Source organism: Gymnodraco acuticeps, unplaced genomic scaffold (assembly GCF_902827175.1).
Source record: "Gymnodraco acuticeps unplaced genomic scaffold, fGymAcu1.1, whole genome shotgun sequence".
Taxonomy (NCBI): domain Eukaryota; kingdom Metazoa; phylum Chordata; class Actinopteri; order Perciformes; family Bathydraconidae; genus Gymnodraco; species Gymnodraco acuticeps.
The window spans coordinates 41,660-56,722 of NW_022990029.1; the positions used below are offsets into that span (position 1 = coordinate 41,660).

At 41.1% G+C, this 15,063-nt stretch overlaps 1 protein-coding gene across 15 annotated transcripts in view; it reads right to left on the reverse strand.

The window, feature by feature from the left end:
• Positions 1–15,063, reverse strand: part of birc6 (baculoviral IAP repeat containing 6) — a 118,537-nt gene that overhangs the window by 29,065 nt on the left and 74,409 nt on the right. For all 15 annotated transcript variants that reach the window (XM_034215014.1, XM_034215005.1, XM_034215008.1 and 12 more), the window contains exons 65-67: positions 12,515–12,728; positions 10,851–10,996; positions 9,234–9,344 (exon numbers count right to left, since the gene is read on the reverse strand). In XM_034215014.1, the coding sequence (XP_034070905.1) occupies positions 9,234–9,344; positions 10,851–10,996; positions 12,515–12,728 (471 nt within the window). The remainder of the gene's footprint in view (positions 1–9,233; positions 9,345–10,850; positions 10,997–12,514; positions 12,729–15,063) is intronic.

Consider the following 15,063-nt stretch of genomic DNA (forward strand, 5'->3'; position numbering starts at 1 on the left):
ACAACAGTAGCCTCAAAGCTGTTTTTCAGAGACTGAGGGAGAAAAATATCACACTCAATGGCAATGCTGATAAATGTGAATACAGTAAACCAGAGCTTGAGTTCTTTGGCTATATTTTCTCTGCAAAAGGCATATCTGCAGATCGTAAAAAGATCACTGCCATCAAGAACCTTCCTCCACCCCAAAACGCATCAGAGGTTCGCAGTCTGCTCGGGATGATAACATACTGCTCACGTTTCATTCATGACTATGCCACGATCTCTGAACCTTTACGTCAACTAACAAAAAAAGACACTACTTGGTCATGGGGACCACAACAACAGTCGGCAATGGAGAGGCTAAAATCAGAGCTGATGGAAAACACTACAATGGCTTACTTTGACCCAAGGAAGAAATCCAAACTACTGGTTGATGCCAGCCCTGTTGGTCTAGGTGCCATACTCAGCCAGCACAGCCCTGACAAAGAGGGTAATGACCACATTCTCAAACTCAACTGTACAAATGAGACTAAAGTGAATAAAATAATTTCCACCTTATCAAATTCTAAGGCTAAAGACCACTGGGGACTAGACACAGTATTTATAAAAAAACATAAAAAGGACTTAGTTAGCTCCATCACCTATATTACAAATCAATCATTAAAAGATAATACATTTCCATCAGCTCTTAAAACTGCTATTGTAACACCAATTTTTAAATGTGGTGACAAGAAAGAAGTAGGCAACTATAGACCCATCAGTATTCTACCTGTTGTGTCCAAAGTAGTTGAAAAAGTAGTCGCGGAACAGCTGGTGTCACACCTAAGCTGCAACAACATACTCCATCCTATGCAGTTTGGTTTTAGGACCAATTATTCTACTGAGACTGCATGCTGCTATTTAATGGAAGGAATCAAGGCTAAGTTAGACAAAGGAGGGATAGTTGGAGCAGTGTTCCTTGACCTGCGAAAAGCATTTAACACAGTAAACCATACCAAACTTTTATTAAAACTCAACAATTTCAACCTGTCAGTTAGCACAATACAATGGGTCAGGTCTTATTTAGCTGGTCGTTCTCAATGTGTCCGTATAAATCAGAGGTGGGGAACCTCCGGCCCCCGGGCCGTATACGGCCCGCGAGACAATTTGGTACGGCCCTCGAAGTAATTTATAAACACACGCAAAAAAGAAAACAAATTAAGAAATCTAGACCGCAAAAAAATTAAACATGTGAGTGCCTGTTTTTCCTGGCCAAGGTCAGGGTCCATGAACACAACACAAGCCTAACGTGTCATCACGTGGTATATGTCTCGTCTGACAGGGGTGCAGTTCTGACGGAGAGCACCAGAACGTGGCTCGGCACTTCAGATAAGGAGCCGCACATGCCGCAGTTTTTGCGTGGCTGTGTCTTTAGTTGTAAGCCCGGTGGCGATCTGTTCATCTGTCATACTGATCATACAGTCAATAACTTTGTTGTTATTAGCATCTGGTTAGCTAGCTATGCTAACGAATATAAGAAGCTTTTTCTCCAACCAGTGAGGTAAAGGCACATCTTTATATGATCATTATAGTTATAAAAAAATAAGAGAATAAAGTAAACGGGTATAAAATACTATATGACAGTAAAAAAAAAGTTGTTATTAATAAACAAGAATACAGTTTGAAAGGGGAGTGATTTGTAAAATATCCATAAAGAAAAAGAAAATCTGCTTACAGTTCTGTTTCATATGGGTGTTGAGAGATGTATCCATAGATCTCTTAATGTTGCTCTCAAAGTGCACCAGATTGATGCTTTTAACTTCAACATTTAAAAAAAAATGTTCCTGGGGGGGCATGTCCCCGGACCCCCCTAGAGGAGGTTAGGTCCCCCCCCCCCACTTAAATCATGTCCACATGGATAGGAAACTAAATAAATTTGCACACATCTTGTGTCCATATCTTTCTGTTTGGGTGGTCACGCCACACCGTGCACGTGCATGCATGCGTGAGTCATGGTAAGATATCTGGATTAAGAGGTTGCTTTTTCTTTGCACAGCATGAAAGAAAGGCCAAATGAATGGGTTGTGATTTTAGTATTTTTAAGATGAGGTCAGTACGGCCCTCGGAGGATGTTGAAAAAATGTAAATGGCCCTTGAGGAAAAAGGTTCCCCACCCCTGGTATAAATGATAAACTGTCAGAAACTAAGCCATGCTCAATCGGAGTGCCACAAGGCTCAATTCTTGGACCGCTGTTGTTCAGCATATATATTAATGATCTCCCATCTGTTTGTGAGGATGTGGACGTCCAGATGTATGCTGACGACACGGTGGTTTACACTCATGAGAAAGCTGCTGAACAGGTTGCCTCTAGGGATGGGTATCGTTTGAAATGTATCGATTCCGATTTCGATTCCGGTTCTGCTTATCGATTCCGGTTCTTATCGATTCCCCGTTTCGATTCCAAAATTGTAAAATAAAGAGGTCAAACGTTTAGATAACAAAAATATATTTATTCTTAAAAGCTTTAACTGAAATCGTTACTAAAAAATATACATGCAATACAAATGTATTGCACAATAGCTGTGCTTTATTTTAACTGAGCTATGCCTGTGGCAAGTTATTAACAGGCATTATACTTTGCCTTTTCTTTTTCTTTTTTAGTGTAGTGGAGCCTCACTTCAGAGTGTTTACCGCGACCTATCTTTGGTGTTATGAAGTGACTGAGCTCGTGAAATGTCTACGGGAGGGCGGGGGAGCATCGCTGCGGGGCAACTGTGGACCTCTGTCGCCTGTCAGCGCAATTTATATGATGCCGTTTAAAAAAATGAAGGGCGGTACCGGGTCACCGCAGCACCGCGGTGCAGACGGACCCGCTGGAATACAGGGTCTACCGCGTTTAGGAACCGTTAAGCAGAACCGAAATTGTGTATTTTGTATGGGTACCCGGTACCCGGCATTTTCTTATCGGTTCTCATCTGGAACCGAGTTTCGGTTCCCAACCCTAGTTGCCTCTAAGCTCTCGTTGACGCTGCACAAAGTTGCTCAATGGTTAAATGACTCGTGTCTTACTCTAAATCAGGGGTCACCAACCTTTTTTAGGATGAGGGCTACTTTCAAAAAATAAAACAAGTCGGGGGCTACTTTTACTTTTTGTTTTGTTTTTTGCAGTGTATATATTTAGCACATTTTAACATTATTATATGCTGACCTTTAACCTCTGTGTGCTGTTTGGGTCTGTGGGACCCGTTTCCAGTGTTTACTAAAATAACATGTATTCAATTATTTTAACCTGCTTTATTTGGGGGTGGACCTCACCTCCTCTAGGGGGGTCCTCACCTCCTATAGGGGGGTCCGGGGGCATGCACCCCCGGGAAGATTTTTTTTTTAAATGTTGAAGTGAAATGCATCAATCTGGTGCACTTTGAGCACAACATGAATTTATGGATACAGCTCTCAACACTCAGATTGAAAGGAGCTGTTTACTTTTCAATAATCCAAACATCTTTAGAATATGATCACAACCAATAACAAATCATTTATACTTGTTTATTCTTATCTTATGTTACCTAGTTAGCATTCTTTCTTTTTATTTATGCATATTTTACTAATCACTCCCCTTTTAAAATATGTTTGTACTGTCCTATTGTACACATTGGAATGATTTCTTACTTCATCTAAAAAAACACACACACACACACACACACACACAACACACACACACACACACACACAAACACACACACACACACACACACACACACACACACACACACACACACACACACACAGACACACACAACACAACACACACACAACACACACCACACACACACACACACACACACACACACCACACAACCACACACACACACACACACACACACACACACACACACACACACACACACACACCCACACACACACACACACACACACAACACACACACCCACACACACACACACACACACACACACCAACCACACACACCCACAACACACACACACACACACACACACACACCACCACACACACACACACAGTGTGCTCCTCCGTGGCGATGACGGCTTGCGTTAAAAAAAAAATAATAAACATATTTGTAAAGTGGGGGGACACAAACGGGATTTTGAAAAGTGCTGGGGACATGTCCCCCCTGTCCCCCCTGGAGATTACGCCATGCGTGTGTGTGAGTCAAGTGCAATAAATAAATATGCAAGTTGCAACACACACAGTAAAACTCTGCCCCTCATGTGCTGTATATAGGCTGTTCAATGGGGTTGATGTGTAGATTCTGCCAGAAGGAAAATCAGCGGGGAGGTGCCACATTGCTTTTCTTCCCGACTGCAACGCTGGTCCCGCAAAGCAAGCAAGAACGTGATTGGTCGATATTCATTGTGTGGGTGGGGGGAGGAGGGGTGTTAGATATAGAGTTGTAGTAAGTAGATAGAGTTCGCTATGATTTAGGTTTCCTTTATGCATAGGGTAGATTCTTTTAATTACATTTCCTTTTTTGTTTTGTGTATTTTATACATTTTGGATTTTCTTGGCGAGCTATTTTTAGAACATGCCCGGCGGGCGCCTCACGTTGCCCCTGCGGGCGACTGAGTGCCCGCGGGCACCGTGTTGGCTACCCCTGCTCTAAACACTAACAAAACAGTGACAATGTATTTCACGAATAAGAAAAAAAGAACCACGCATCCACAGCTTCGTGTGAATGGTAAAATAATTGAAAACGTCAATGAGGTCAAATACTTAGGAGTGATCTTGGATGCCAATTTGACTTTTGAAAGCCATATTAGAAGCATGACTAGAAAGCTGATATATAACATTTTCAAATTTAAACATTAGGAACTCATTAACCATAGAAGCATCGAAAACCTTTTTGCATTCCATGATACTATCACATTTTCACTACTGTATAACCTGCTGGTCCCAAGCAACTAAGACTGCTATGAGACCACTTGAGGTTCTTTATAAACAAGCCTTAAAAGTTATGGATAGAAAGTCATTAAAACACCATCATTGCAATATACTGTCCAAATACAAACTGTTCAGTTTTGATAGTCTTGTTCTACTTTCCCGAGTTCGATTGGTATTCAGAATCATTCACAATTCTACAACACTACCGTTGAGGAGCTTTTTTCAGTTTCGCCGTGAGCAGAGTTGCAGAAACTCCAGATCTGCATCAAATGCAGATCTAACATCCCTCTGAGGCGCACTGCCTTTGGACGATCAGCATTTCCGTTTACGGCCATCAAGCACTGGAATACTCTTCCAGCTGAACTTAAAACCTGTACTGATTTTAACTCGTTTTCTTATGGTGCAAAACAAATGATATTAAGCAACCAGTCATGCCGACATGAATTACACTGTAATCTGAGTTATTTTTATTTGAACTGTATTGTCATACTATATCTTAGATATTTTATTTAAGCGTATTTGAAGTGTACCAAGTATTATGTTCGTAACCTGTATTTAAATCAGGCTTTGTAATTATTTGAGTGACCGAAATCATGTAAGTGTATTTCAAGTGTACTATGTATTAATTTATTGAGCTACTTAAATAAGGTTTTAAAATGGTTTGACTGACAGAGATCATGCAATGTTATTATTTGTTTATTGATTGTTATGAACCTGTCTGAGGACCACAGATGGAAATGAGCTATTATCTATAATCTGGCATATTGCATCTCTTCTCTTTGCTGAGATTAATGTTTTTGTATGCATGGTCCTTCTATAAATAAATACAAACAAACATTGTTGCATATGCCAGCCGAGCACTCACACCAGTGGATCAGCGCTATTCTCAAACAGAGAGAGAAGCTCTGGCAATCCTCTGGGCATGTGAACCCTTCCACCTATATCTCTATGGGTCACACCTCACTGTCATCACAGATCACAAACCGCTCGAACTGATCTTCAACAACCCAAAAGCCACACCCCCAGCTCGGTTAGAACGCTGGCGGCTAAGACTACAACCATACAGCTACATTATCAAGTACAAAGCGGGAAAAGATAACCCTGCCGATTACATGTCCAGACATCCTATTGAGGGAAACATACCAAGCAGATCGTCTCGCATGGCTGAGGAATATGTCAACTTTGTCATTGACAATGTTGTTCCAAAGGCAATGACACTTGAAGAAGTTCAAACAGAAACAAAGAATGATCCTACATTATGTAAAGTGATGCATTTTTTGAGTACAGGACACTGGAGACATGCACCACAGGACTCAGACTACACTGATTATCCAATGCTGAAAGCACTCTACCGCGTACGAAACGAACTAACAGTCAACGCTGGAGAGAATGTCATTCTCAGAGGAACACGGCTTGTGCTACCTACCTCTCTCCAACATAAGGCAATAAGCCTAGCCCATGACGGTCATCTTGGCATTGTTAAGAGCAAACAACTGGTAAGAGAAAAGGTATGGTTTCCAGGCATAGATGAAATGGTGGAAAAGATGATAAAACACTGCATACCATGTCAAGCAGCAACCTCCCAGAATCACATGGAACCACTTAACATGTCTGAACATCCCAAAGGTCCATGGCAAAATGTTTCTATTGACTTTACAGGACCTTTCCCATCAGGTGATTACCTGCTTGTGGTTATTGATGAGTATTCCAGGTTCCCCGAAGTTGAGATACTAAAGTCCACAGCAGAATCTTCTCATCCTATGGTATCCCACATGTGGTGAAAACAGATAATGGACCTCCATTCAATGGACAGCCATTCAAAGATTTCAGCCACTATCTCGGATTCAAACACAGAAAAATAACACCGTATTGGCCGAGAGCTAATGCAGAAGCTGAACGCTTCATGAAAACATTGAAGAAAACAATAACAGCCACACAGACTGAAGGAAAACCATGGAAACAGAACCTCTACAGTTTTCTTAGAAATTACCCTGCATCCCAACACGGTACTACACAGCTGACTCCAGCCGAGTTAATGTTTGGGAGAAAACTCAACACCACTCTCCCTGCTCTTCATGTGACTCAACATCACACACCTGACACCAAACTCCAAGATATTGATCAGCGTGCCAAGCAGCGCATGAAAGAGCATGCCGACCACAAAAACAGAGCTCGACCTTCTATCCTCAAACCAGGTGACATTGTGCTATGCCGTCAGAATATCAAAGGCAAGCTCATGACTCCTTATGGAAGCAAACCTTACACCATCGTGAAGATCAGAGGATCAATGGTGACAGCAGCTCGCCCAGGACATGAGATAACACGAAACTCCTCACACTTCAAACTGCTCCCACCTTCACTTCCTATTGGATCTGACTCAGGAATGAAGAGGATGATCTGGATCTACAACTTCCTGACCCACCAGAGAGGAAACTCATCAGCTCCAAAACGAGAATATCAACCCCAAAGGTCCTGTTCCAACCAGATATTCAATCAGAACAAACAGGAGACCACCACAACGTCTCATTGCTGAAATATGACTTAAAGAAGTCAAGAGACTGCAGATAGTTGAACAATTACAAAAAGGACATTTTTGCTAGTGACAAAGAAGACTCAGTCATTTAAGTTAAAACATTGAGACATTCATTTCTTTATTTGATTACTAAGAATAAGAGACCTTTCTTACTGAAATTCTTATTTACATTTCGTTAATATCAAAAGTCAACGTTCATCTGAAATAAGGGAGGGATGTAATGTTGTGACATACTCTTTGGTCCGGAGTTGTGAATACTCGGAATGTTATATGTGTGACACCAGTTATGATGTAGTACAGAGCGTGAATAAAGCACAGTTAACGATACTCGCTGACTGAGTTGTCTACAATAAAGCAAGATACACACACAAAAGGACAACACTATAGTATCCTATCCATGTGAACATGTTTTAGGTGGGTGATGGACCTAACATCCTAGGGGAAGATTTCTTTTAAAATATTGAAGTTAAAAAGAGACCTATGGATACATCTGTCAACACCCATATGAAACAGAACTGTAAACAGATTTACTTTTTCTTTATTTTACAAATCACTCCCTTTTAAACTGTATTCTTGTTACTGTCCTATAGTATTTCATACCTGATCATTTATTCTCTTATTTTTTAATAACTACAATGATCGTATCAAGGTGTTCCTCGGAAACACTTCTTTACATAAATGGTGACCAAACCGTTTGAGACCCACTGAGATAACTTAAGTTAATTATCTAAACACTGACAGAGTCCTGACCTTACCTCACTGAGCTGTAGGTATCTGAGCCTCTCAGTCTGACAGGAGAGGACTCTCCTCCACACTTCTTGTAGAAACAGCTCTTTATCTCCGTTAGCATAGCTAGCTAACCAGATGCTAACAACAACAAAATGCGCTCGTGCCACACATACAGAGCCGAGCTTGAATGAAACACAGAGACCCAGAAATACTTGTACTGTCTGTATCATATTATTTTCGATGGCTTTACTGTATAATCAGTATAACAGATCGCCACTGGGCTTACAACTAGTCAGCCACGTAATGACAACAAAACAAAGGTCGGGTCATTGGTCAAGCAACACACCAATCAACGAGCAGCAGTGAGCACACCTCAGGCTGTGTTTTTTATTTGTATTCTTCATTTCTGATTTAGTTCACACAAAAAAACATTTTGTGGAAACGTTTTCACTTATTGTATGATAACAAAACAAAAAAACGGCAAAGTGGCAGGGCTTGCCTGCCCTGCGTTGGGGGGGCACAGTGACTCGTTTGGGGGTGCATGGCCCGCGAATGACCCCCCCATGAAGCCGACCCTGTGTTATACACTTTAAGAGCTAAGAAGCTATGCAGTTTCTTGCCCTTAGAACAGCTGGTCTTCCAGTACAAATATACTGTATACAAATGTTACTTCTATTGGCTTTACTAAAGGGCATTCAAACCATGAATACAACTTCAGTCAAAAATTTGCAAACCATTTGATCAGACTCTTATTATCCCCTCAACAGAAACACACTCTTATATCCCACATAGTATGAAATTCAATGATATAATCAGAAGTCTTGCTAGAAGGAGTTACAGTCCAGCCTTCAGTCTGTCATGACTTGTCTGGTTCTATTCTGCCAGCTCACTGGAACAACAGTGTTTACAGTCACCTGACATTACTTCAGACATCAAGCTGCTTACTACATCCATTTCTAAACTGGTGTAATAGGTCATGACATGGCTGAGTGGTTGTTGTGGTGTGTGTGTGTTGTAAATAAATAAAACTAATATGCAAATCTGTGAATATACAAATGTACATATAAACGTGCATCACACAAACTCAGGACTCACCAAACTGCAGCTTCTTCATGGCAGCCACGTATTTCTCCTCTACAGAGCGCAGAACGTACAGAGGCTTGGGTCGACTGGACACCTTCCTCGAACACTCCACCAGCTTCCTCTCTGAGGAAACAAGAATCACAAAGGCTAGAGTGAAACAGAGCAAGGATGCATTCCAGGCATTCCAAAGTGGCACAGTGGCATGAGCTTTGGAACATCTTTCCTGTTTTTTTCTGATCAACCACCTAGAAAATAATATGTTTGATGCAGATCTGAATAACCAAATGTATTTATGAGAAGGATTTTAGTTTTTATGATCGGTTTTTCCTCCCATTAACTTTTATTGGATACAATTAAATTCAGACAGCGTCTGTCTGTCAGCAAGAAAAAAGTTTTACGTCGACAACTTTAATAATTGTCATTTCCATTCAGTCTCATGCCTGGGCAACCAGTTTGATTTTAATGATGTTGTTTTAAAATGTTCCTGAAACATTTAGCCAAATAAAGAGTTCAAAAGACATGAAATGTACAATTCAATACAAATGTAAAAAATACAAATGCAAATAATAAATAACACTTTTTAATTGGTTCTGCCAGTAGACATGGGTCCACAGTACACATTATAAAAACAGAATGCAGGGGGGCGTTCATGTGCAGGTGTTCAACAGCTGGATGGAAGGGAATAAGACGCATGAGTGAAATGTGGATGCAGTTCAAGAGAGGATGCACGCCTGGTTCTAATCTATTGCTAAATGTTTTCCATTGACCTTTAGTTAAGATCATTTCATCATAACTACTCTTTCTAGGGTTAAGAATTCACTTGTATATATTTCCTATACATTCATATATCCGAGCTACAATCCAACCCTGGAAGCAAAGAGGTGCACCCAGAGTGCAGCGGCCATTTATTCAGCTTGTTGAGTGAGCACAGATTCAGTGAAGCTTCAGAGGAATACTTCCTCTCCTCAGTCAATACCGTCCTGCTCTTGCTGATCATGGCTTCTTCCTGACATTTGTCTTAGAGCCTCTGTAATAATGACATTATTATACATCTGTCAAGACCCTCATGTTACACACCACAGAACTGTGTGTATCGATTTCTTCATGTGAACTGACCTGACACTCATCTCTTTCTGTTCCCCCACATGCACACTTCAACTTCATCTAATGGCAAACCCCCCCTCGTCTTATTAAGATGTAGACACTTTGTTCTGCCTGTTGCAGTGTGTGGCTCCACTGATGTATACCTTAGAGCCACAGGTGGCACATTAGGGTGGGTTTGACCTGTGAGAGTATTTGGTCAAGTCGAGCTTTAAAAAACAAAACAGCCGAAAAGCATCCTTGATAAAAATGTAATTAAATCTTCAGAATTTTGGTTAGATACATTATGTTGGTGTCCTTGCACCAGAGGACAGGACACAGACTACAGATGAGTAAGAGAGACACAAATAGAAAGATGGAGATAGGAGAGATCTGGGAAATGATTTCAAGTCCCAAACATAAAACACATCTGGCTTTGTTTTGGCCTCAGGTTAAATGTATGGATGTAAATATGTTACTGAAGTGTTTGCAGACTGTGATTGAAATCTAACTTTGCAATAAATCCCCATGAGTGTGTTTTCTGGGTACCTTGGTTGGCCTGCCGCAGGCTAGTGGTGGCAGCGTACACAATCTCAGCGGTTCTCTGGATGTCAGGCACCAGCAGAGTGAGACCCTCGGGCTCTGGGTCTGAGGTGTCCGTCTTCACCACACCTTTACCCTTATCTTTCTTTGACCTGAAACACACACACATATGTACATTCAGTCATAATGTAATATTGGCTGCTGTTTGATAACTTGTATGTCATTTTGTATGCATTAATACAAAGGTTGGTAGTTTTTCCTTAAGATTTCATACACATGTTTTGGTATAATGCTGCTGAGGGTTTTTAGGTTCACTGATATGATGTTTCTCCTCTTTGACTCGTTATATGTACAGTTGCTACTGTGGGTAAACATCACAGACTGTATCTGAAAATACAATTTGACATACTCAAATCGGTCACTGATATATATGCAGGGAAAACCAGAATGGTGATTATTTGTCAGGTATTTAATTAATACAATGGAAAAAAATCATTGTGTTGATTTACCAGAAAATATACTATATTGTCCCAAATATTAGGGAAGTGCTCTTATTCCTGTTACTTGTATCCTTATCTTTGAAAAGATAAAGGCCTGTTGTCTATATATCATTTACTAGCCATTCTTTAGCCTGTTTATAGAACTAGTCTTTTGAATGAGGCAGATTTCATTATTTTGACACAACTAAGATAACGTATGACTTGAAGCTAAAAACAGCTAATCATATACAAGTTGTATACAGAGATGTAAAATGGACCTTAGGACAGCTTCATTATTCTCTGTTGTCTCTCTGACTTATGAGGAATGGAGACATTCATACTCAGGCACTATTGGGACTATAGGGACGGGTGGCGCAGTGGTCTGGGCGTTGGGGAACTCCGTTGTGTCCTTGGGCAAGACACTTCACCCGAATTTGCTCCTGTGGGTATTGTCCACAGTACATGTATGATATTAATGTGTACTTGTAAAAGCGCCTTGATGACTTCGAGGTGTGAAGATGGCCGGTGTGGCGCAGTGCAATGGCACTGTGGCACTGTGGCACTGGCACTGTGCAATGATTATCAGATCTGCGTCTGTAAAGCCACTTCACCTGAACTTGCTCCTGTGGGTATTGTCCACAGTAGATGACCATTACATGTATGATCTGTATGTGTATTTGTAAAGCGCTTTGAGTGATTATTATAAGGATTATTATTATTATTATTGGTATGTATTTATGCAGAGTATATCATGTAAACTTGGTTCAATACGTATAAACCAAGCTTGCATGAGCTTTGTGTGCTGGAGATGATGTGGTCCCATCTCTTATGTTAGGGATGTGTTTAAGATACAGCTCTTTCTGCAAAGATCAATGTTTTTTCCTCAGAAAATTGAATTTTTATGGTGAGACTAACGACTTTTCCTGCAGTTATAAAAACACACAAAACGCTTCTGCACTTTTCCTGACCACTGCCAAAAGCAGCGGAGTTTCTAAATCTGAATGTCACTCAGGGTAAATTCATATACCCATGGAGAGAATTGGAGGAAAAGGTTAATAATAGAAGAGCCTGTTTGCCTGGAGAGTTGGGGTAATGGCTAAATCATAGTAGTATATTCCGCCCAAAATATAAAATAATTAAATGTATGTGTAGGTATAGACCTCTGTGCTGTGTGTATTTTGACCATCTCACCTGAGACGATTGGTGTATGTGTCCACGCATGTCTTCATCTTGGCCAGCAGCATCCCTACAGAGGTCTGTCCCTCTGAGTGCTCTTCATCCTCGTCCTCCTCGGGGTCTCCTGAGAGAGGCAGCAGCAGAGGGACCAGGGTGGTGCAGGTGGAGGTGGCCCTCAGCAGCTCCAGCAGCGCCCGATAGAGAGGCACATGACGAGCCATATCCAGGACTGCAGCGAGACCACAGGATACAGTGTGTGAGTGTTAGATGCTCCAAGAATAGGGCAAAACATTAACTGACTTTCTTTATTTCCCAATAAACAGATCTCTACTGCCCTACAACAGTGATAGTATTGTAAGCAAACATTGTCATGATCCAGAACCTTCATAATCAAACATCTTAGTCACAGTAGCTCAAAAACAATAATAAAAATGAAAATGTGCCGGAGGGCAGGTAATATCCTTAGTGACCCCAAAATATACAGAGGGGGGGAAAGATGACTTTTAGTGAATTCAAAGCAACAAAAAAGACTGACTCATCTATAGCAATAAAGATCAGTGCTGCCACCGGTGGCCAGCTCTGATACTACAATAACATGTCTACTTTAAACAAATATTGAATAGCTAGAGACAGAAACAGAGAGCTAGAGAGAGCTATAAATAAATAAATATATTTATATAAACCCAAACTCACTGGTCACTTTATTAGGTGCACCTGTTCAACTGCTTGTTAACGCAAATATCTAATCTGGTCAAGAGCACCTGGTGAAGTTCAAACAGAGCATCAGAACGGGGAAGAAAGGAGATTTAAGTGACTTTGAACATGGCATGGTTGTTGGTGTCAGACGGGCTGGTCTGAGGCTGCAGCCACACGAGAACGGTAACGGTCGTATCCGCTACAGTTCTCTCATATAGACCAGGGGTCTGCAACCTGCGGCTTTTTAAGCCCTCTACTCTGGCTCCCTTGAGCTTAGACAAAAATAAGAAGGAAATAAAATACAAATATTTGTTGGACTATTTATATGTTGTTGCACGGTTGAAAATGTTTCGTATCTTGTATTTTGAGGTGATACTCTGACACATAAATAAAAAAATAAACAGTTTTAATTAGGTCAACTAAAATATGCGTCATATCCTGCTGCAGTCCCGCACCAGCGCCTTTTCTTGCAGGCGAATAACCTGTCCCCCGGCTCGATGAGCGAACTATGGATAAATCAAAGAAAAGTATCGCAGGAACACAGGATTTAATTCTGGTGGTTAGCGTTATATGCTTTCACAGCAACCGATGCTGGCTTACCGGTAGAGAAGTTGTCAAAGGTGCTGCAGCCTTTACGTATTGGAGGAAAAACACAGAAGAGGAAGACAGCTAACGATGTTCAGTCATAATTCAATCAGTTAACTCTTTTTAGGGTGCAGCTATATGTTTTATTTATTTTAAAGTAGGTCTGTGTCTTTTTATTTTAAATTCTCCTTATACGAGTTCTTTGTTTATTATTAGAGGAAAGTTTTTTGTAATGTAATAAATAATACATCAGGGTATATGCAGGAATCCTGAAGTCAAATGTAAGACCTTTTTTAAGAGCTTCTTTAAGACCCTTTCCATACATTTTAAGACCTCATCGCCACTTCGAGATTTAACTGGTTGTTGGGGAATATTTTCCAAGGCCCATAACTGACCCAGTTTATCAGTTCAAACTGTCCTGACTGAGCACACGCACCTCGTAACCTTGGCTGCTGTGCTCTCAGTGTTCTGTCTCCCTGTTCCTGCCTGTTGGCGTCAGCTGATAGAGGTGTTATGATTTTATCTTGTTATGCAGCAGTTTGATGATGCTCTCAGAACTAGCTAAATACATGGGTCTGGGGTTGAGTTCTCCAGAATTGACGTGGCAACTCTCCCGTGCAGTCAGATCGTGACTGCTGTGACTTGTGATGTGAATCCTCCGGCCGAAACTCCAAATAAATCATCAGTGTTTGACATCAGAGCTCCTGCTCTACCGTGTCTCCTTCCTGAGTCGGTGACTCCCACTGCATTGCTGCACAGAAGTTTCCCTTACACCGGTTACATTGGCGACACACTTTACCTCACATTGACTATATACAGTATTGATTGTCCTTCCTCCTTATCTTCCAACCATTTGGACGCAGACTTGCATTTCCCCATAACGATGTTGTTTAACAACCGGCACAAACGGACCTTCACACGCTATCAAGCAGTGAGCGTGCGATGTCCTGTTCAGATGACGTCAAACCCAACAGGATGCCATCAATAAACTACACAGAATCACACTACACACCTACGCAATGATTACATTCAGGCAGACTGTAGAATACAACCTCTTTGGACAATTTATATACTTATTGACAACAAGCTACAAAATGTAATACAAGGGTGGGGAACCTCCGGCCAGAACCGTATACGGCCCGCGAGACCATTTGGTACGGCCCTCGAGGTAATTTATAAACACACGTAAAAAAGAAAAAAATTAAAGAAATCTAGACGGAAAAATAATTAAACAAGCTAGTGCCTGTTTTTCCTGGCCAAGGTCAGGGTCCTTGAACACAACA